This window comes from Schistocerca serialis, chromosome 6, assembly GCF_023864345.2.
Source record: "Schistocerca serialis cubense isolate TAMUIC-IGC-003099 chromosome 6, iqSchSeri2.2, whole genome shotgun sequence".
In the NCBI taxonomy this organism is placed as follows: Eukaryota; Metazoa; Arthropoda; class Insecta; order Orthoptera; family Acrididae; genus Schistocerca; species Schistocerca serialis.
In genome coordinates, this window is record NC_064643.1 from 228444858 (window position 1) to 228468766 (window position 23909).

The 23909-nt window shown below is 39.0% G+C and overlaps 1 protein-coding gene across 2 annotated transcripts in view; it reads right to left on the reverse strand.

The window, feature by feature from the left end:
- Positions 1 to 23909, reverse strand: part of LOC126483803 (venom dipeptidyl peptidase 4-like) — a 185928-nt gene that overhangs the window by 48563 nt on the left and 113456 nt on the right. For both annotated transcript variants that reach the window (XM_050106984.1, XM_050106983.1), the window contains exon 7: positions 13294 to 13508. In XM_050106984.1, coding sequence (XP_049962941.1) covers positions 13294 to 13508 — 215 coding nt within the window. The remainder of the gene's footprint in view (positions 1 to 13293; positions 13509 to 23909) is intronic.

Below are 23909 nucleotides of genomic sequence, written 5' to 3' on the forward strand. Positions count from 1 at the left end.
CATATTTCCCATTTTGTGACTTCCAGCACAGATGATTTCCTATGATGGAACATAATCTTCTTTGGGGACAGCAAAAAGCATTTGATATTATAGAAAAGGTGACCCCAAGTTGACTAACACCTACAAAAGCTGGCCATGGATGATGGCAGCAATGAAATTTCCTGACATCTTGGTGACTCTCATCCCTAGAGGATTTGCATCTGTGGTGGTCACACCCACTCACCTACATAGATGGTCACATCACTTAGTTTTCCTGAAATTGGTGGCTAAGTGAGCAGTTGGTACCTCAAGTGAGCAGTTGGTACCTCTGTATGGTGACTTGGAACAGCTACTGTGCTTTGGAGAACATCTCATACAGTGTTCAACATTGGATGCCTATAATCATTTGCAGGGGACTTTTGCAAATAGAAACTGTTGCGATGGTTGACACCTGGTGATGCAGTACTCATAAAAACTGTCTTCTTTCTCTCCAGTAACATTCAATGTGTCCAGATCATCCACAATGGCAACATACTGGGGTGTTGTCCTCTGTCCTACAACTGTCTGTTCTTCTATGCGGAACTGTACTTGGCATAGGAGCTGGTTATACCTGTGTTTGTTGAATCCTGGGTTGTCATTTGATGGCTGTGGCATAAGTCCAAGTTGCCCAAGTCCACACCTCCTGCTGCTTTCAGCTTTTGGCAGAGTGTGGTACTAAAGATGATATACCTCATCTTTAACATTCTGTATTACCTCCTGATGTATCAGATTGACATTCATAACTGTTATCTCATCCTTACTTGGTCTGATTGTTCTTGCTGCCAAAAAATGCTGTATTCTTTTCTAACTGTTTGGTATGAGAGAGGTGAGGTCATGATGGTCTTCCACAACTGCCATAGGGACCATGCTGGGGAGTCAGTTTTCTGTTGGATAGTTTTCTGTTGGATTTCCTCAATGCACTGGCACCTCCAGAAAACACTGATAGATGCCTGATATGAAGCTCACTTACTGCTGGCTTTGAATCCATTGGTCTACTGAATATAATGATCATGGAAACAATGTACTGCTTGTATTCTAGTTCCTGTTCCTGTAGACAACGGTTTTTCCATTGCGAAATTGGACCTATGGTAATGTAAATGTTTTGAAATATCTGGCATCTACCAAACAATGTCACATCACAATCAGACTCAGTCCAAATACTAAAGCAGGGTCTTTAGTAAAATACAACATTTAGCACTGATAGCACATCTATTGTGAACACTGGTGTACAATCAGAACAGAACTAACTTTGGGGCAGAGTCTGCAGCTATTTATATAAATATCAAATATTGCAGAATGTTGTTCTTTATACTGACATAAAATATTCCAGAATATACAAACATTACAAACACAAGATATTTCAAGTACCTTTCAGAAGTGATAAATACTAAATAACAAATAACTGCTGGTGCTCAGTTTTGAACGGGCAACACACAGCATGCTAGCCAGTGATGCTAAACCCTATGCCACACTGCACGCACCACAACTTGTCGCAATATAACATGTTTCACTTCTTCTGTCATCAAAAACTTGAACATCATTTGTGTTATTGAGTTCATTCATTTCATCCACCATATTGCTCCAAATTGCGTTTAATTTGTTCACAGAATTTGCCTTTTGAAGGTACCATAAAGAATACAAAATTGTTAAGGCTTTCGTGGCCACTTGTTGACAAACTGCCTATTGGCTTCTGTCTCGGGTTCTTCAGCCGACGTTCATCTAATAATTTTTCTGACGTTTCGCCAGCACGAGTGGCTGGCATTGTCAAAGCTTCACCACCGGCAATGGAGGGTGAAGCTTTGACAATGCCAGCCACTCGTGCTGGCGAAATGTCAGAAAAATCATTAGATGAACGTCGGCCGAAGAACCCGAGACAGAAGCCAATAGGCAGTTTACCATAAAGAACTTTGTAATACTATTTGTAGTGCCACTTTAATTCTTGATTATAGCTAACCCTCTGCATTAAATAAAGCTCTCTCCTTTTAGTGCAAGATAGTTTGATTCCAGATGTTAGTGGCTTCAGTTACAATTGTTTCTAACCCTTTGTAATCTTTAAAATTGATTTGTCTTAGAACATATTCTGAGCTCAGACATAATGAGGCATCTTGAGCAGAATTACCTCAATGCCAACTAGCATGGATTCCGAGAACACTGATCATGTGAAACACAACTTGCACTTTCTCACATGAGATACTGAAAACCTTGAATCAAGGCAGTCAGGTAGATGCAATATTTCTTGATTTCAGAAACGCATTTGCATCAGTACCACACCCACATTTATTGGCAAAAGTGTGATCATATGGGGTATGAAGTGAAATTTCTGACTGGATTGAGGACTTCTTGATAAGGAGGATGCAGCATGTTATCTTGGATAGAGAGTCGTTGTAAGAGACAGTATCCACAGGAGAGGATAGTACTTGAAGTACCTTTGGTATCTCTGTTCCATAATTCTCAGGAGCCCTCCAGAAACATCTGCTTGCAGTAGCTTTCAATTGCTTGACAATAGTCAGGGTGAATACAAGATGCTTACAAATGGCAACCAACTCATCCACTGCCCGAGAACAGCAAACACATTGTGACTGCATTGTCCCTGGTGTATTTTACATAACAGATAGTAAATAACTTTAAACTAAGCTTGCTAATTCTCCCTTAATTTACAATTCTGATGTGCACCAAGCATTCTCAGTAGCCTTTTAAATCTAATGTGATTTACAACCAAAATGAGATATCTATTACGTCAACAAAAACTTGGTATGAGTTTTATTGTTTCTCATCCTGTTTTTCATCTTATGGTCACTAACAAATTCAACAATAGTGTTAATTTACAAATAATGCATACAGTGCACACTTCTGCTGAAAGAGAAAACTAATGTGCCACAGTAAATTATTTATTTACTGCTACTGTATGAGATGTGTGGGAAAAGTAGTGAGACTGACAACAATGCAAGCAATCTGGCAATGCTGTTTGTTCTGCTTGTGCAGACTGATATGTTCATCCCTTACAGATGCTCAGTCCAAAATTCATCTCCTTACAGCCATCACATAAATTTTTAGAGCACTATCAGTGAAGTTGTGTTATTGTTATGTGTTACAAAAAATGGAACAGTAAAATTTAGAGTAATGTAATGCAGTCATGTTTTGTGTTAAGTTTGTGGGATTCTCGAGTATGAACTTTGTAAAGCTGAAACAATCCTATGGAGAACATTTCTTATCAAGAGCACAAATTTGTCACTTGCACAAATTATTTTTGGAAGGCCGAAAATATGTTGAAGATGACCTCACTCAGAGACCTTCAGCATAAAAAACTGACAAAAACATTGAACATGTGCATTCTTTTGTGAGATCAGCCTGATGTTTAATAATAAGGATGATGGGTGATCTGTTAAACTTAAACATTTCCATCATACTTCATATTTTGACTGAAGATTTGTACATGCGAATGTTTTGTGTCAAAATGTTGCTGAAAAACATCACAACATTGTTCTTCTTGAGACGATTATCAATGACCATGTGTGGTTCAATCATGTAATCAAAGGTGGTATAGGTGATATGTCTTATGTTTTTGAGTATGATCCTGAGATAAAGCAACAAAATGAGAAATGGCACACTGAAACATCTCCTTGACTTAAAAAGGCTCATAAGACCAAATCAAAGATCAAAACAATGCTGATTTGGGTTTTTGACAGTGGTGCTATTGTGCATAAAGAATTTATTCCTCTAGGACAAACTGTCAGACGAGCATTGTACAAATATGTACTTTGAAGGGTTCAGTAGAAGGGTGAATTGAGTGAGACTGGACATTGCAGACAAATAGATGCTGCATCATGACAAAGCCTCATGTCACACAGTCACTTCCATGACACAGTTTTTGATCTCAAAAGGCATTCTCCTGGTTCCACAACTCCCATTCATCTAATCTGAGTCCTTGTGGCTTTTTTCTTTTTGCAAAATTGAAAAAATGTGTGAAAACGATGTCATTTAGGGAGCTTGGAAGATATTTGAAAGAATGTGACCAACATGTTAAAGGCCCTACCAGATGAAGCCTTTCAGCACTGCTACAAAGACTGGGAACAACAACTCTGCTGATGTATAGCTGTTGAAAGGAGCTACTTTAAAGGGGACAATACTGTTCTTCAAAACAATAAATAAATAAAAAATTTGGCAGATAAAAAATCAGGCTCATTGGTTTTCTCCACCCCTTGTAAACCATAAAAGCTGATTTAGTAACAAACAGGTCATGCAAAACACTAATAATTTATCAAAATTCTCAAAATTATTTGTTTGCAAGCATACAATAATTCTCAAAACAATAACTATTTTCATGTAAATATAAAATGAAATTAAGGAACTGTTGGTTTTGAATGAGTGTACTGTGGTCAAAAGTTTCATTTTAAAATTAATTATGTTTGAAATTGATGATATAATACTACAGACTTTATTACTTTTCTGAGAAAAACAGATTATGTTTAAAATTGATGATGTGGTACACGATGGGGCAAATAAAAGTGGCCCGGATGGGTGGATATGATTACTCTTGAATTTGTGGCAGTGTTAATGGAGGAGAAAAAGACCTACAGTTACTTCCAACAGGATGGAGCAACTGCCCACACAGCCGGACAAGCCATGGAGCACATTTACACAATCTTCACACGTGATGGACTTGCTAGTAGAGGTCAATCTGATCATGGCCCTAGCTGGCCTCTCAGGCCACCTGATCTATCAGTGTGTGGTTATTTTATCTGGGAAGGCCTCAAGTCCAAGGTGCATCACAACAATCCTCATAGTCTTCAAGAACTGGAACAGAACATTTCGGATGAGACTGCAGCAATTTCAGCAGTCCAGCTTTGATCAGCCTTCATCAACTTGCTGACCAGGGCCCAAAAGTGCCGAGAGACAAAAGGTTGTCACTTTCAACATGTGCTATGAGTCAGGTTAGTACTGTATTTCCTTTCCACTGCTGTGTTTCTTTGCACCCTGGAACTCTATTCTCTGGGCCACTTTCATTTGCCCCACCCCGTACTACACAATATATCACTATACCTGCGAGAGTATTGCTAAAATCAAGATGAAAAATGTGTTTAAATTTTACATGGAGTCTTTGGATCTAAGTTTTTGAAACAATTTTATCTGACACACAATTTTACTCTGAGGAAAAAGAAATACGGTAAGTTGACTTTATACATAAATACAGGTAAATAAACTTGCAGATCAAACATGCAAATCGCATGAATTTTGCACTTACCAGATTTTTTGTCATCTTTTACACTAGTGTGCCAAAGATGACCACTTTGCCTCAGTATACCTCAAATAAACAACATGAAATACGGAGTGCAGCACACACACATCCACTTGCAGTGACTAACACATGAAATATGTGACAATATTTGGGCAAGAAACAGTATAAAGGGCAAACATGAACTTATAATTGGATCATTCAATAGACTACTAGACTTATTTCCAGACATAACTGAAAACTTTAGAAAAAATCTCAGATTTTTAATACAAGCATTTCCCAATTGTACTGTCATTTGGGTGAGACTTTAGTCATCCAAAAATTGGTTGGGAAGATTGCAGCTTTATAAGTAGTACATTTGACAAGACATCCTGTGAAATAATACTAAATGAATTGTCTGAAAATTACTTAGAACATATTAATTTGATCAATAAACTGAAATTATTGTTATCAGCTTACCTAGTAATGGGGAGACGTTATCTTTTACTTGTAATGCCATTGCAAAATTCTGAAAAGCATTTTCTCAGTTTATCATAAAAGTCAAAAGTGTTGTTCATAATTATAATGCCATGAAGAATATGTGAGTTTTTAAAGGTTACATGAAAACAGTTCAGTAGATTGAGGTTGTGGCAGCATTGCTGCAAAAAATTCGTGAACTTATGGCCAGCCCAAGTTAGCTGTCTTAGATATCCATTGGTGTGCATATATGCATACCTGTTGATAGGCAAACTTCTGGCAATGTGTGGTGTGCACAGGCATGAGTCAGCCGAAAAAAAAAAAACTGAACCACTATACAGGAAAGATGCATTTTTCAAGAATCTGTAACTTCAATCCATTGACCATGTGGGACAAGCTTAATGCAAGCTCCCCAAAGACACATATGGAAGTTTGTTTGGTGCTTTCCATTCATTTCCACCTTTGCTTTGTTGCATCCATGAAATACATGTTGCCCCGTGATTATGAAAAGAAGGTTAGTTTCTTTCTGGACATGTGTCCTCTGTTCTCATGCACTCACACAGTCGAACATTGTGCTCATGACCAAGGAGTGTACAGCCTCTGGGATAGATGTTTGAGTGGAACTGTTATGCAGATACATTTATCATGGTTGCTGGTTAATGGACATTGTGACCTGATTTCATTTTTATCACTTGTTCACTCACTCATTTGACAGAATAAATACATTGTTGCCAATTGTACTTATCAATTCCTGTTGCCACATCGTCACCATAGCCTATATCCTGAACAAAGTGCATGGGTGTGACAGTAAAGTCTGCTCACTGTGCGACTGACAGGTAATTGGCGATACCTACATGTTCACACTTGACTGGTAGCTCCGACATGATCGCTGGGCTTGGTGATGGTGATGAACTTTCATCACTGTTAGTAATCTAACACTTACACTTACTTTTTGTTGAGCCTATCTGCAACTCAGCATCTCTGCTGTGTTGTGAGTAGCAACTTTCCATCTCATAATATTGTTACATTACATCCTGGATTTTCCATTGTTTGACTTAAAGCGAAGAATGAGTTTGGAATAAACCATTGTGAACTAGGTGTTAAAGCAAGATGATGACTTTGGAAGAACTGTAAAAGACAACAGACAGTAGACAAAAGTCAGCGGACAATTGATAAGCTGCTAGCATGCAATCAGAGACTGGAGAGTGAGGCTACAGCTACTCTCCACTTGCATGGTCTCTGTCCTCCCTGAGCTATCTGAGGAAAGGCTGCACAAGGCTCAGCCACATTAACAGCTCCCACTCTTATGGGAGCAGTAGCAAGCACAGGACATGTGTTGGTTAGGCTGCCACCATTTTAATCTCATGAACCAGTTGTGTGGTTCAGCAAAGTGAAGGCGATTTTCCAGAGCAACAACATCACCAGCAACCTCGCCAAATTCGGACATGCTGTGAGCCAGCTACATCAAGAGTACATGGCCGAGGCATGGGACATAATCATTTCCCTGCCAATGCAGTCTTCATATAAGTGGCCAAAAGAGGAGTTAATCTGCTGAATTTCATTATCACAGGAGCAATTGGTGCATCAGTTGCTGCACAAAGAGGAGTGTGGTGACAGGAGGCCATCTCAGTTGTTGCATCATCTGTAGAACCTCACACAGCCCGACGTGGTTCCAGAATCACTGTTGTGTGCTATCTGGATGTGCAGCCTTCCAGCACAAGTGCAAGCAGTTATTGCCATACAAACAAACATAATGCGTTCCATTGCAGACTTGGCTGATTGGGAGCACGATGCATTGGCAATGGTGCCCAATACCACTGCTGCAGCGGTGACAATGCCACAGCTGCACCGGCAAATTTGACTCTGCAGCATCTTGCATCTCCTGCAGCCACCAGTATAGATTCCAACCTGCCCCACATAGTTCAGGACTTGGCCACACAGGTGGCAGCACTCAGCACTCGGCCAACCAGTTGGCACTCTCACGGACAGAGGCAGGTTCTGCTGATATCATTCCCCCTTCAGCAACGAAGTGACAAAGTATTTGTCTCCCTGCTCGCACCCAGATGCCAGCTGCAACTGGGCCTAGGAGCACCCAGGTACAGAGCAATATCCAGGTGTCTCTTCATGATGGAATGGGCTGGCAGTGTGAAGTAGCTTGTCAATATGGTTTCTGATCTGTCTGTCTTCCTCTGATCTATGCTAAGAGACCACTGGAAGAGTTAGGCACTGTCTCTTATGGTGGCAAAAAGTTCAATAATTATAATGTATGGCACACGTCACTGAACTTTGGACCATGGACTGTGCCACACATTTCCTTGGGCATTTACTGTGGCTGATGTGAATTAACCAATCCTGGGTGCAGATTTCTTGGGCCTCTATGACTTATTAGCCAGCATTGCAAACATGCTACTTATCAGTTCGACAACAAATCTGAAAATAATGGGTCAGTGATGGCTGTCCGCCTTCTTAGTGTTAAACCAGTGAAGGCCCTTGGACCGCACGCAGACATACTGAACAGAGCTCAATCACCCAACTGGGGAACAGAGGGATTTCAAACCTTTGACAGTCCACTTCATTGTGACTACATGTGTAGTGAGTGTCTTTTCTTTATTTACGGTAATAAATTGTGCAATCACCATTAAATTTCATATATTCAGCCCTACCTTTACCTTTAATCCATATATCACTTTCATGTAGATTAATCTTATGCTTATTTCATGCATACAGTATGAAGGGAGAGGGTGAGGTATTATAGGAATTTCCATAGTCTTTATTAGCTTGTTCACCTCATGCCATCCATGTTGTCTTGTGCCCGAGTGACTCGCTGTAACAAAGGCTGACTTTGAGGTCATGTTGCAACAGTGCATTGTTCAACCATCATGCAGCCCATGGTGATTTGCCCTACACTTAGTACCAAAGAAGATAACTTATGGCACCCATGTGGGGACTATCGTGCCTTAAATGTTGATCGATATCCAGTACAACATCTGCAGGATTTTAGTCATGCATTGATGGGTTCAGTTATATTTAGCAAACCTGACTGCTCAAAGGTGTTCATGCAGATCCCTGTGGCACTTGAAGACATTCAGAAAACAGCAATTGTCATGCGCTTAGGGCATTTTGGAAACATATACATGATGTTTAGCCTTCCAAATGCCACCCACAACTGGCAGCCTTTCCTAGATGTCATCTTATGAGGCTTACAATGGTGTTTCATGTACCTTAACGACATTCTCGCATATTTGAAGTCACCCAAACTCCGCCGTCACCATCTAATGATCATCTCTTGGCATCTGAGCAAGGCCCGCATCATCATTAACCCCTCATATAGTATATTCAGGGTCATGGAAATTGAATTTCTAGGGCATTTAATCACCCCTAGCAGACCCATACCTTTACCAGGCAAGGTACAGCCAATCTTGAGCATGCTGCATCCACAGATGCACAAAGACATTATGCTGCTACATTGGCATGATAAATTTTTATTGGGGCCATTTGCTACCGCCATCACAGTGCTGGAACCCCTGACTGGTACTATGTTTCCCTACCTCGAAGCAAAGGGCCCCTGTTAACTGGATGGATGCACTGGAGAGCAGCTTTATTAAGTCCAAATGAAGCCTCCCATAAGTGAAGATGCTCACTCACTGGTGCATGATGCTGAACTGGATGCAAGCCAGTTAGCCATAGGTGCACTGCTTCAACAACATGTCAGTGGCAGCTGGCAGTGACTCGGTTCCTTCCTGCGGAAGCTTTCGGAGTCTCAGTGCACATGGAGTGCTTACGATCATGACTTGCTTGCAGTGGTAAAGGCAGTAAAACACTTCTGCCCATTGGTAGAAGCTCATTCATTCGTAATTTTCACAAGCCCCTAAATAATGCATTTTGAAACAATAACATCAAGTCTACACCATGTCAGTTCTGGCAGCTGGAGTATGTGTTGCAGTTCTCCATGGATATATGCCATATTTCTGGATTGACAACATCATCTCTGATTGCTTGTCCTGCACTTGTGCCATTATCACTTCTCCTGTGAACTTCAAGGATGCTGCCCAAGAAGAGGAGAATGACAAACAACCAGACAGCCTCTGCCATGACACCTCCAGCAGCCTACAGCTCGAGATAGTGCCCATTCCCAGCTGCACCCCTAAAATTTGGTGTGACATTCTAACAGGCGCACACCGCCCATTTCTCCCACAGATACTCAAGCACAATGCTTTCAACCATGTCCACGGACTATCACACCCCAGCATCAACACCACTATGTCACTCATGGCCTCACATTTCGTCTGGTCAGGACTGTGAAAAGACTGCCGTCAATGGGCATGCACCTGCAGTGCATGCCAAAGTTGGGAGGCACACCCATTGGCACCTTTCTCGATGTGACAATCTGTTTTGCACAAGTCAACTTTGACATCGAGGGCCTGCTCCCTCTATCCCAAGCCAAGTGTTATATGCTGATGATGGTAGACCACTTCACATGCATGCTGGAGGCAAAGCCCTTAGCAGACATCACCACCAAGATCATCACCAAAGCCTTAATTGACAACTGGATGGCACTCTTCGGCTGCCCCAGTCACATCACAACAGATCGTGGCCCCTGAATGATTGTGCACTGTTCACATGTCACCTGACTGTGTGGTGTGCAGTTACATAGAACTACCAGCTACCATCCAGCATCTAACAACATGGTTGTGCAGCTCCATCGAACACTAGAAGCTGCCCTAACTTGGCATGATGCTGCCTGGATGGATGCATTCCTGCTGGTGCTGCATGGCCTGTGAGTAACACCATAAGGAAACATTGGTGCTTCATCTGCCAACTATGTGTACAGACAATCTCTCGCCAACCCTGGTGATTTTTGGAGGAGGTACCATCACTGTGTGATGCATTGACCCTCCACTGACAGAATGTCTGTGTGTTAACATGGCCCACCTCAGACCACACGCAGTGATGTGGCATGGCACCTCCAAAGTGTTCATACATGCTAATCTACAGCACTGTATATGTGTCATGCTGTGTACAGACATAGTACAGCCACCACCTTCGGTGGCTGTACTTGGGTCCACACCATGTCATCAACCACAGCCAGAGAATGCTTGTCATCACATGCAATGTTAAACCGATCAAAGTGTCAACCAACTGAGTCAAATTGGCTTTCATCTTGACCACTCCTGCCACCATTCACTTCTTTGACACAGCAGAAGACTTGTTGAGAGATGACACTTCCTCCATCACCAGTCAGACAGAGCCCTCATCTACAGCTGCCAATGTGGCATGCACACCACCAGCTGTCATTACACCACCACATGTGCCACAGGTCCACCCCATCTTGACCAGCCAGCATGCACAGCTGCCAAGGCCATGCTCTCCACAAACACCCAGGTCAGCCCCACCACAGCCAACAACAGACTACATCATGCACTCTGGCCGCTGCACCATTTCAAATGCCTGTGCTGCATCATAACAATGCCCCAGCTGTCTGTCACCTGCTGTAGACATCCTGTCTCCAGTGGCCATGTCATCAGTACATTGTCTCCAGTTGAGTTCTGGAAACCATCTTCCATGTAACCAGCAGCTTGTCTGTTGCAACTCCGAGACTCACATTCGTGTCCCAGTGCCTCTCCGTCATCGGGCATTGAGGTCGAATTAACTTCTGCACTGGGTTTCTGTTTCTGTGTCTGTGATCTAGACATCTCCCTCTGCACTGTCAGGCTTGTCCATCACAATTTGGTGAACTGCATTCATGTGATGACACCATACTCACGTGAGTATAGACACTTTGTGTGATCTCTGTACTTCTGTTGTGCTGGAACATTGAGTCCAGACTGAATCTTGCACCATGCTCCCATGACCGAGTATGCCTGTGAGCTTTGAACAGTGAAACTCTTGAACACTTTATTTTGTAACCTTTTATTATCAGCTTTTTTTTAATTTTGAGATGACAGTTTTTCATGTATCTCACAGACAGAGCTCCTGCCACTACTGACACTAGCCAGCTGCACAAGGTCACACCCACCATGCACCCATATGCTGATGTCATGTGCCACTACCCTATCGCCACTGACTGGCCCACTTACATCGCACTAACACCAACATCACAACAAAGCATGCAAAACCCAAACATCTGTCACACAAGCTGGATGCCTACAGTTTCTCGCAGCTTTTGAGTCCACTCTTCAAGAGAGGATCTGTGTGTCAGCCGTGCCACAAAAATGTGTGAATGGACAGAGCCACTCATGGCCAGGCCAAGGTAGCTGCATCAGATGTCCGTTGGTGTGCATATCTGATGATAGGCAAAATTCTGCCAAAATGTGGCACGTATGGGTGCAGATCAGCAAAAAAGTAGTGAGGACAGTGCAAACTGAGCCATTGTAGAGTACAGATGCATTTTTTGAGAATGTATTACTTCAATCTGCAGACCACATGGGCCGAGTTTAATGAGAACTTTCCACAGACACATTGGAAGTCTGTTAGGCATTTTCCATTCATTACCGCCTTCACTTCGTTGTGTCTGTAAAACACACAGTGCCTCGCAATTGCAAGAAAAAGTTTCGTTTCATTCCAGACATGCATCCACTGTTTTCCTCTGCTCACACAATCAGATGACATGCTCATCACCAAGGAGTCTACACTCTCTGGAGTTGATGTTTGAGTGGAACTGTTATGCAGAGAGAATTACCATGATTACTGGTTAATGGACATTGTGATATGATTTAATTTTTGTCATTTGTTCATTCACTCATTTGTCAGAATGAATACATTTTTGCCAATTCCCTTTACCACAGTGTCACCATAGGCTATATCCTGAACAAAGTGCAGGGGTGCAACAGTAAAGTCAGCTATGGTAACTTCACGACTGACATGTAAATGGTGATACTTAAACGTTCCCACTTCAAGGTTTAACCCTACATCTGCTTGGCCAGTGGACAATGTTTGTGAACTATAAATGATATAATGATCTAATATTTGGAAGGGCACAATTGTTTTGGAGTTTTGTTATGTATTTTTGCAAGTGATGAATGTACAGAGAGATATCCCACATCTCCAAGGTAAGGCAGCAATCACAGTAAATCTATGACATGAAGTGTCTGCACTCTGAGTACTCTCATCCCAGATTGCAGTATCAAGAGAAGCCTAAATTAAATGCTCTCAGTGTAACAGTACTGTGAGAGATCCTTGAAAAAACAGTTAAAGTTTGTACAATTTTTATTTGTATCACTGTTATTTAAAATCTGGACAAGATAAAATACGTAATATTTTTGCATCTTATTAGCCTTGTAATGAAGAATTTTCTGTAATATCATAGATGAATAAATGGAGATGTTGTTGAAGAAACTCTTCTTATTTGTTTGTGAGAATCAATATTATGTTGAAGAATCTGAATCCCAGCACTATTCAAGACTGCTGTAGAAAAGAAGTCTGATGACCTTATGCCATAATGGTCAGGACAAAATTGTATTTCAGGTGCAAGTCATAATGCAAGAAGTCAACAGACACATAGTGGAGAAAATCACAACCTTTACCATTATTAGCCATGCTCACTTACAGCTATTTATAACTAGAAGAAATGGTAACAGCATTGTTACCATAGTAGGAGAAATCTGTGACTCCATTGTATATTTGGCCAGGTATGCCAGTATTTGTTAATTCAATTTCCACATCAATTGCAGGTACCGCTGGCCTATAATATATGTTGTTCTGGTACACATAAACCAGACCACTGCTCTTTGGTATCCATGCCACTAGTTGCAATAAATGGCTGTCTGGTGCCCCATTCCTGTTCCTCAGTGAAATGGTAATTCTGTTAAAGAGACAATGTCATTAGTCAAAATTGAATTTTTGCCTTCAGAGAAGTGATTTTCTACTACTAAATGTAGATTTAATTATAAAACTTTCTTAATAAGGCATGAAGTAAAGCATTAGAAATGTTTAAAACTGACAGAAAATGTCTTCAGCTCTGCTGCTTCTGGTCTACTGACAGCCTGAGAACATATCCTAGATAAAACAATTGTCATAAAACTTCCAGTTATTCATTTAACTTGTCATAAACAAAGAGACAATTTTGTTTGTGGAACAAAAGATATTAAACTGTAAAATACTGTTTTCTGTCTCACAGCAGATGACAATATGCCAACCTGTAGTCAATCACCGATAATACAATAACAAACACATTGCATAGAGAGGAGTTCATGTAACTTATTACCTATAAATCATGCTTTAAAATATTGACTAAATAGGCAAGGGGAGAAAGAAGCAACTGTAATGTAGGTGTATTGAAATCAGTGGAAGATAAAGTTCACATAACAGCAAGACTGGAAAAAATGTCCTAATAAACTTTTACGTAACTTGCAATACTATTGACATAATATACTGCCTAAATCCAAAAATATATCTTGGTGCAGAGTACAAGCTTGTTAAGACTCTAACAAGAAGGAAATGAGGGTCACTGCAGAATTAATATGCATGTTTCTTAACACATTGGAGCTGACAGACGTACTAGATATGCTCACTATGTTTTATCTGTAAAATCCGACAGACGTATGTCATACGTTCATCACTTGCAACTTATTTATTTGTGATTTAAACACATGTTTTAGATTTGTAAGTGACAATACTAATTGTTTGGCTTGTTGTGGTGGTGGTGGTGGTGGTGGTGGTTAGCGTTTAACGTCCCGTCGACAACGAGGTCATTAGAGACGGAGTGCAAGCTCGGGTTAGGGAAGGATTGGGAAGGAAATCGGCCGTGCCCTTTCAAGGGAACCATCCCAGCATTTGCCTGAAACGATTTAGGGAAATCATGGAAAACCTAAATCAGGATGGCTGGAGATGGGATTGAACCGTCGTCCTCCCGAATGCAAGTCCAGTGTGCTAACCACTGCACCACCGCGCTCGGTGGCTTGTTGTAAGTGCATTGTTGATGGCTAGCACACGCCAATCTCTTGTGAATGGTAGCAGTGTGACGTGAACTGCGCACATGCTCGGAGTATTGTTAAAGGTTGTTTTGTTCTATGTCGGGTGCTGTGTTGTGCTATTGTGTGCATCCTTCGCATGTTTAAAAACATATAAATAGTGAATATGGCTAACAGACATTGCTTGTCAAACTTAGAGATTGAAGAACTCTTGAACAATGGTGCAGAACTTGACGATCTTTCGGACAACATAGGTGATGTTTCAGAAGCCGATGATGACTCAAGTGAGCTGGAGAGTGTAACTTGGGCTGCTGATAAAAATGATGGTAGTGAGTATGAAGTAGCTAATGCACAAGTTTCTATTAGTCGGTTTGTCATTCAGTTCAACAGCCTCCCCTTCATAATGAATGGTGTCATTTTGATGCACTCCCTGAATTACCTCTATTTGAAGAAATGAGTGGAATTCAGGTTCCTGTTGATACATTATCAACAGAATTAGACTGTTTGTTGCAATTTTTTGATCACAACATGTTTCTAAAAGTAAAGTCAGAGATAAATATATATGGTACTGATACTATTTCTGAACTTTGCCATCAAAACAGAGTCAAACGAAAATCTTCATGGAAGAAATGCAGAGCAGTGAGGATACATGATGTATATCAATTTTTTGCAATCATTTTGCTTATGTGTGTTGTAAAGAAACCTAAACTTAGGGATTATTTGTCTGAAGACCTTGTGTTTGCTTCATCATTTGCTCCTCAGCTAATGTCACAAGACAGATGTTTTGCCATATTCAGGATGCTGCCTGTGATCAATAATGCTCTATGGATATCTCAACAAGAACCAGGTCATGACCCTCTGCATAAAATAAGACCTATTTGGGACTTTTTCACAGAAAAATGCAGTAAAGTCTTTTATCCATCATGAAATCGGACTGTGGATGAAGCAATATGTCCTTTTCGAGGAAGAACTGGATTCTGTGTTTATTTGAAAGACAAACCAGAGAAATATGGGATAAAACTGTATGTTGTAAGTGATGCTCAAACAGGTTACATGTGCAATGCTGAAGTTTATACTGGAGGAAAAGGAAATGTTGACAATTCTGTCAAATCCCTGCTGCTGAGGCTATGTTCTTCTTACTTGGGAAAATTACATGTGGTATACATGGATAGATTCTATACAAGTCCTGCAGTCTTTGAAGAAGTATGGGAAAGAAATACATTGAGAGTTGGAACTGTGATGAAGAACAGGATAGGTTTGCCTATCCCTTCCAGCGGAAGACTGTAAAATGGTGGAAAAAGGCTTTCTTCCATATTTTTGTGAGGGTAGTTGTGAATGCCAACATTATTGACAATATAAAAATATCAAAAAAGTGTGCATAGCATATTTTATTTGTAAATTAGCAAAGCAATTGGTTCAAAAAGGATGAGTGGAACTAAATAAAGACTCACATTCAGCATCTGGAGTTACAAATGCAAACAGACTCACAGCAAAGATGTCAGCTGGAGTAGATGAGGTGCCAATAATATGAGTAAAGAAAACAGCTAATCAGATAGCGAAACCATTGGCACACATAGCAAACTTGTCAATGGCTGAGGGCGTGTTTCCACAAAAACTGAAAAAGTCATTCCCCTGTTGAAAAAGGGTGATAAACTTAAAATAGAAAACTACAGACCTGTCTCACTCCTCCCAACTTTCTCTAAAGTTTTAGAGATACTAATGAAATATAGAGTCACACATTATCTTAATATGCACAATCTGATAAACAGTAATCAGCATGGATTTCAAGCTGGGAGAAGTACCGAAACAGCTGTACTAGAATACACAAAAGAAATAATCACTAAATTGGAAGAGGGAAAAAGTGTAGTTGGGATAAATCTAGATTTGTCAAAAGCCTTTGACACTGTTGACCACAGCATACTTTTGAAAAAGCTTGAAGCTATAGGTATCAGAGGACCGGTAAAAAAGTGGTTTGAGTCTTATCTAGAAAAGAGGATGCAGGTGCTTGAAATTACAACACTAAATATTAATAAAAAAATTAAACTAAGATCAGATCCAAGGGAGGTCACAGTAGGAGTACCCCAAGGAAGTGTATTAGACTCCTTGCTGTTCCTCATTTACATTAATGATATTCAGACGTCAGAGAGAAAAGCTAGAATCATGTTATTTGCTGATGATACTAGTTTAATAGTTAGTGATATGAAGCAGTCATTGCACAGTACTGTGGACCATGTCCTACAAAATATACAAAAATGGTTTAGTGCTAACAAGCTAACACTGAATGCAAAAAAAAACTAATTATGTGCAATATGGAAAAATAAGTGAACAGGATGACCTAAATCCCACCATGGAGGGCAAACAACTTGAAAGAGTACAGTGTGCAAAATTCCTGGGTATGCACATTGATGAGCAGATTAATTGGAAGGACCATGTGGTGAGCTTAGCACTAAAACTAAATTCATAATGTTTTGTGCTTAGAATAATTTCAAGAGTTTGTAGTAATGACTGTACCAGATTAGTATATTTTGGCTATTTTCAGTCCATTGCATCCTATGGGATAGTATTCTGGGGAAAAACAAATTGTTGTCTAAATGAGATTTTCAAATTACAAAAACGTGCTATTCGGATAATGACCCACAGCCCACCTCCAACACATTGTAGGCCCCTTTTTAAAGCATTGAAAATTTTAACAATTCCATCATTATACATTCTGAAACATCTGTTGGTGATCAAAAGAAATCAGGACAAAATGAAAACCAATACAGACTTCCATAATTACGATACACGGCAATGTAAAGATCTCCACATACAAGCTGTAACAAGGACCCGAAGCCAGAAACATGTATGTAATCAAGGCATCAAACTTTTTAATGCACTACCAAAACATATCAAAGAGCTGGAAAATGAGGATAAATTTAAAAATGTTATAAAGAACCACATGCTTGACAAATGTTATTACAGCATAAGTGAATATCTCTGCGCAACTGTATAACAATATATGTTTAAGTTAATGTGACAAATGAAATTACATTAGTGCATAAGAAATTATGTTATAAAAACACTTACTAGTTGTATATTGTATTAAACATAAGATAGATTAATATGAATTCAGCACAGATACAAATTTTGTAAAGATATTATATAGTTGTTAAAATGTACCCTGACAAATCCTATATCACAAATGTGATCATTGGGATGATAATAAATAAATAAAAAAATAAAAATAAACATCATTTTCCTAAGAAACTACTACCAACAGAAAAGAAAACAAACCCAGCTAGAAAATGCAAGGTCTGTTGTGAACAAGGGAAAGGTGCAGGAAACGTAGTGAGGAAAGAGTCCAGATACTATTGTAGGCCATATAACACAGGCCTTTATTCCTGAGTGTTTGGAAAGATTTCGTATTTGAGTGAAGTTCTCTAATTTTTAAAAATGAGGAACAAACTTTTCACAATAAAACACTTTACCTGTAAATGAAGCATTTAGTTTTTCCTGCTGACTAGTGATTTTAAATCAATAGCCTACCATTCCCTACGACTTATGAAAATTTTGTCCACTTTGGGGAAAAATAAAAATGCTGAAAAACGCTATCTTTAGAGTAATATCTACAAATCCCTGTATAATTTATTTGTGCTAAATGTATACATATTCATACAGAGAAAGGATGGAAGGTTAAGCTGATATACTGCCTAAAGAGGTATGTGGATTAGTAAATTTATTAAAAAATTGTAAATTGTAGCAAATTTCCTTAGGATCTGGGTATTAACTGGATTGCTGACCTATTAGGCTCCAATGTGTTAAAATCTCCAAACTTCTAAAATTTTACAGATTTTCTCTTTAATTCCAACGAAGGCAGATGGTACAAAAAGAGGTGTTTGCATGATTACTTTGGAGTGTCCCCTCTTATGGTTTCCATTTTGTTGTAATAATTGAGGACGTCAGCTGCTAAATATCTTATTATGGAGAATAAAAGCTCTTTATTTTCTGTTATTACTGCTATTTTATCTCAAATCAGTTGTATTTATTGTTTTTGACTATTTGCAATCAATTCCAAAGCACTAAGGCTTATGTTCAGAAACACTGTTTGGTAAACAACTAATCAATATCTTACGTACTGCAAATATATTGGATCATCGTAAGGCAGCATTTTCAAATATGGTTCTTTCCTAAGAGTGGCCTTTTTACTATCCTTTTGCCATTAAAGGTTTTTCATTTTTTATTATCTGTATATCAATCAGGATTACATGTACATGTGCACACACATATATGTCAACAAATCACTGAAACCATAGGAAACATGTGAAAACTACAGAATGTTGTAGAAAAAATATGTATTGTGAGTTATTACTGTTATTTATCTATTCCTAAACAGTTACAGATGATTTGCATGTATTTCTTATGCTCTATAAACTACACAAATTGAGGATAAGAGTAATAACAGTTGCTTATGTTTCAAGAATTTCAATTAAATAGTGAAACTATAATTTCATTGTACACATCTTTAAATTTCCTTAAATTTATTTGATTCATTATTCTGTGTTAGATATGTTTGTAGCTTTCAGTATCAGTATATACAAAAGTGCAAGGGCCCCATAGAATAATATTTCTTTCTGCCCTTGGTTTGTGATTTTATGTTCTCATAAACTTTTATTTTTTTCCTCAGTTTGTAACTGAGCAATTGTGTTTCACCAGTTGGAATTATTTTCCTTTGTTCACTACACTATATCACATACATTCCAACGTGATTCATCTGAAATTTCAAGATCTCTAGAAAAATTTATGGTTAGTTTATGATTAAGAATCTTTTACTGCAATCTAATAATATGATTTTCCAGTATACTGCAGGGAACACAGCTACATGTGTACATAAGATCAGTTAGTTTTTGTACTGAATTTCATTACTGTCTGTGTCCACTACCTGCAGTATACATTTGCTGAAAATAGGAGAACAAAGGTATGAACAACTGCAGAGCACAAGTAATGTCATTTGATTCAAACATTTGACACTAAAAATCTCTTTATATAAGCTAGGGGAACAATGGAAACAAGTTTATTATTGTGTATTCAGAGCCAAGTGAGACAGAAACAGATGCATCTTGTGAATTGGATGCAGAAAGTTCAGTGCAGAAAATGCTATATCTGTACTCTTGATAAAGATCAAAAATGAATCTTCAGTGAAAATGAAAAACAAGAAAACTGTACATGTTTGTTCTGGTATCATATCCATCAATTTCATATCAGATCACAGAACTCAACCAGTAATCAGCCATACATGCCTTTTGTTTTGTGGACACAGTTGCATCCTTCCCAGCCACAAGTATTGATGAGGTATGTTTATTGCTAAGTTTTGGCAGAGTTTCTTCAAGAATTTGGTTTTAGGGGCTATGACAAAATTTAAATTTTAAACTTTTCAGCTGTTAGTGGTAAACACTGACTTTGAGTTCTTATACTGAGAAACAAAGCCATTTCATATGTTCTATGAAGAGAGAACACTGAAAGACCTAAGTCGAAACAAGGCCCCAGGAGCAGACAACATTCCATTAGAACTACTGACAGCCTTGGGAGAGCCAGGCCTAACAAAACTCTACCATCTAGTGAGCAAGATGTATGAGACAGGCGAAATACCCTCAGACTTCAAGAAGAATATAATAATTTCAATCCCAAAGAAAGCAGGTGTTGACAGATGTGAAAATTACCGAACTATCAGTTTAATAAGCCATGGCTGCAAAATACTAACACGAATTCTTTACAGACGAATGGAAAAACTGGTAGAAGCCAACCTCAGGGAAGATCAGTTATCAGTTAGGATTCCATAGAAATGTTGGAACACATGAGGCAATACTGACTCTACGACTTATCTTCGAAAATAGATTAAAGAAAGGCAAACCTACATTTCTAGAATTTGTAGACTTAGAGAAAGCTTTTGACAATGTTGACGGGAATACTCTCTTTTAAATTCTGAAGGTGACAGGGGTAAAATACAGGGAGTGAAAGGCTATTTACAATTTGTACAGAAACCAGATGGCAGTTATAAGAGTCGAGGGGCAGGAGAGGGAAGCAGTGGTTGGTAAGGGAGTGAGACAGGGTTGTAGCCTATCCCTGATGTTATTCAATCTGTGTATTGAGCAAGCAGTAAAGGAAACAAAAGAAAAATTCGGAGTAGGAATTAAAATCCATGGAGAAGAAATAAAAACTTTGAGGTTCACAGATGACATTGTAATTCTGTCAGAGACAGCAAAGGACCTGGAAGAGCAGCTGAACGGAACGGACAGTGCCTTGAAAGGAGAATATAAGATGAACATCAACAGAAGCAAAACGAGGATAATGGAATGTAGTCGAATTAAATCGGGTCATGCTGCAGGAATTAGATTAGGAAATGAGAGGCTCGTCATGCCCTAAAATGAGAAATGTCCTGCCTACTATCCTTCCCATTCCTCCTACAGCGGTATTCTGCCATCCACCAAACCTACACAATATACTCGTCCATCCTTACACAACCCCTGCTCCCAATCCCTTACCTCATGGCTCTTACCATTGCAATGGACCTTGATGCAAGACCTGTCCCATATATCCTCCTACCACCACCTACTCAAGTCCGGTATTAACATCACCTATCCCATCAAAGGCAGGGCTACCTGTGAAACCAGTCATGTGATTTACAAGCTAAGCTGCAACCACTGTCTGCTTCACAGCCTGTGCCATATGGATCCTTCCCACCAACACAAGCTTTTCCGAATTGTGCAGGTGGGAACTTTACCTGCAATACATCCTACGTTGCTGTAACCCTCCTGGCCTCAACCTTCATTAGTCACTGGCCTCACCCATCCAGCCCCCTCCCTGTTTCCATTCCAGCACTACACAGCCATCATTTCACTGCAACACCCAGTCTTTTAATTTCTTTTTAGTTCTCTCCTTTCCACTACTCGCCTCCCCCCCTCCCCCCCACCTTCTCACCAGCCCTCCGTCCAAACTGCAGCACTTCACTGTCTGCCACCCCCACCATACTATCCACCACCCTCCCTGCCCCAGCGTCCTCCTTACCCTCACCCAGTTGCCACTCCCATCATGCACTGGTGCTGCTGCTCGAAGTGTGGTTTCAGTTGCCTGAGACTACAGACGTGTGCGAGTTGCATTTGTGGGAGTGTATGTATGCATGTGTGTGTGTGTGTGTGTGTATGTGTGTCTTTTGTTGACAAAGGCCTTAATGGCCAAAAACTACAATTGTGTTGCTCTTTTTGTTGTGGCTATCATGACTCAGCATCTCCACTTTATGAAAAATTAAATGTACTAACAAGCTACAAAATGAACATTGTGAACTAAATGCTTTTGATCCCAAACTTGTGATTGCAGGAAACAAAATAAGTTTTGATATATTTTGCAAAGTGGCTAGTATGGGTCATATTATATTATTTGATTCAATGCACTCTCAGTCTCACCAATTGGATTTTTTTTTTCATTCAACCATAAATCATGAAGTAGAAACACCTTTAATCACAGACAAAAATAGAAAAAGAGATGAATTTAATTAAAGCTGTGGCCTAAAGTAATGAATATTAACCACCTACAGCAGATAAAGTTTTTGAGAATAAAATAAGAAATGGAGACACAGTATCACCTTAGGCAACTGTGGAAATGGAAAGAGTGCAAATGAAAGGTACATTTCAGTATAAAACACAATATACTGTATAGAATAAGATCACTGTTGGTTAAAAATATAGTTGCAAAGTGACGTTCTCCACTGATAACCATCTAAAGAAAAAATTGATTCATATGATTAAAACTGCAAATGACCCCTCATGCAGCTAAGGTGTTTACAAAATGACGTGCAGTGGATGTCCAGGATTTTACATTAGACATTGGAAGGGCATTTAATATTAGATGTAAAGAACATCTTTTAGGTAGAAAAGGTACCAATGTGCATAGTTCTACAATGACAGAACAATTGCTAATATTGGGTGATAATCCAAAAAGAGCTGATGAAATTGTGATCTTGCATAGAGAAAACAAAGAATGAAAACTAGACATATTTGAATTAGATATTTTTAAATACTTGGCAAGGAAATGTGGTCTCCTTTTAAATGAATAGTTACAACTGTAAACAGAGTCTTACTGTAACAGAATCAATATATTGATGTAACTAGAATGCCTGGAACATAATTTTGATGAAACATAATAAAAATGCAATGAAATAAAGCTACAATCCAAACATCAGTACAACAAATGTAAATAAATGTTAAACTTTTACTTACAAAGTTCATACATAGAAACCTGATTGTAATTATTTTTCAGGTAAATGTAAACATGCAGGATCCATGGTAATATTAAAATAAAACTTGTATTTAAAAAGTTATTAAGATTTCTATATTAAACATTGTTGTGAAAAGGTATTTTGCATAACTTGGCAATAACAGTAATAGTAGTAGTAGTAGTAGTAGTAGTAGTAGTCTCTCTCTCTCTCTCTCTCTCTCTCTCTCTCTCTCTCTCTCTCACACACACACACACACACACACACACACACACACACACACACATAAAGGGTGAACAATACTCGACAAAATACAAATGTGCATAGTAGACTACACAACATCAGGCCGCATTGAAATAGCATGTACAACTTTGATTAATTACATTAATGTATGAGAAAGACTTTTTACATGGAATACACAGTTGATATTTAGATATAACACATAATATTTCTAACACTTTTGTACATATTGTTTATTTAGATCATAGCAACAGTAAGTTAAAAATAACTGTTGGCACAGAGTACATAAATCTAATTGTTTTGTATGAAGCTATTCCAGGTATTCGTTTACACTATAATAGCAGTTGGTCATTAAAAATTTTAATACTGCTTCTTTAAATGAAGACATTTTTTATTTCTTTATCTTTACCGGTAGTTTGCTATACAGTCTACTTCCTTGTATGTTTGTTTGTTTCTGTGCCAAGGCCTTGTTAACTCTTTTAATATGAATGTCGTTGCCCATTCTTGTGTTGTAAGTATGTAGATACAAGTTGGAGTGGAAATTGTCAATATTTCTATTTATATTAATTACACTTTTTTGTATATAGAGGCATGGTAGAGGTAGAATATTTAGCTGTTGAAATAATTACTTTGGAGGAGTTAGCCTTGAACTGTTGGTAATTATTCTAACAGCACGGTAGAGGTAGAATATAATTGCTTTGGAGGAGTTAGCCTTGAACTGTTGGTAATTATTCTAACAGCTCGTTTTTGTAAAGTGAAGATGGTTTTGAGATTTTTCTCACTATGACCCCAAAAGGTGAGGCCATAG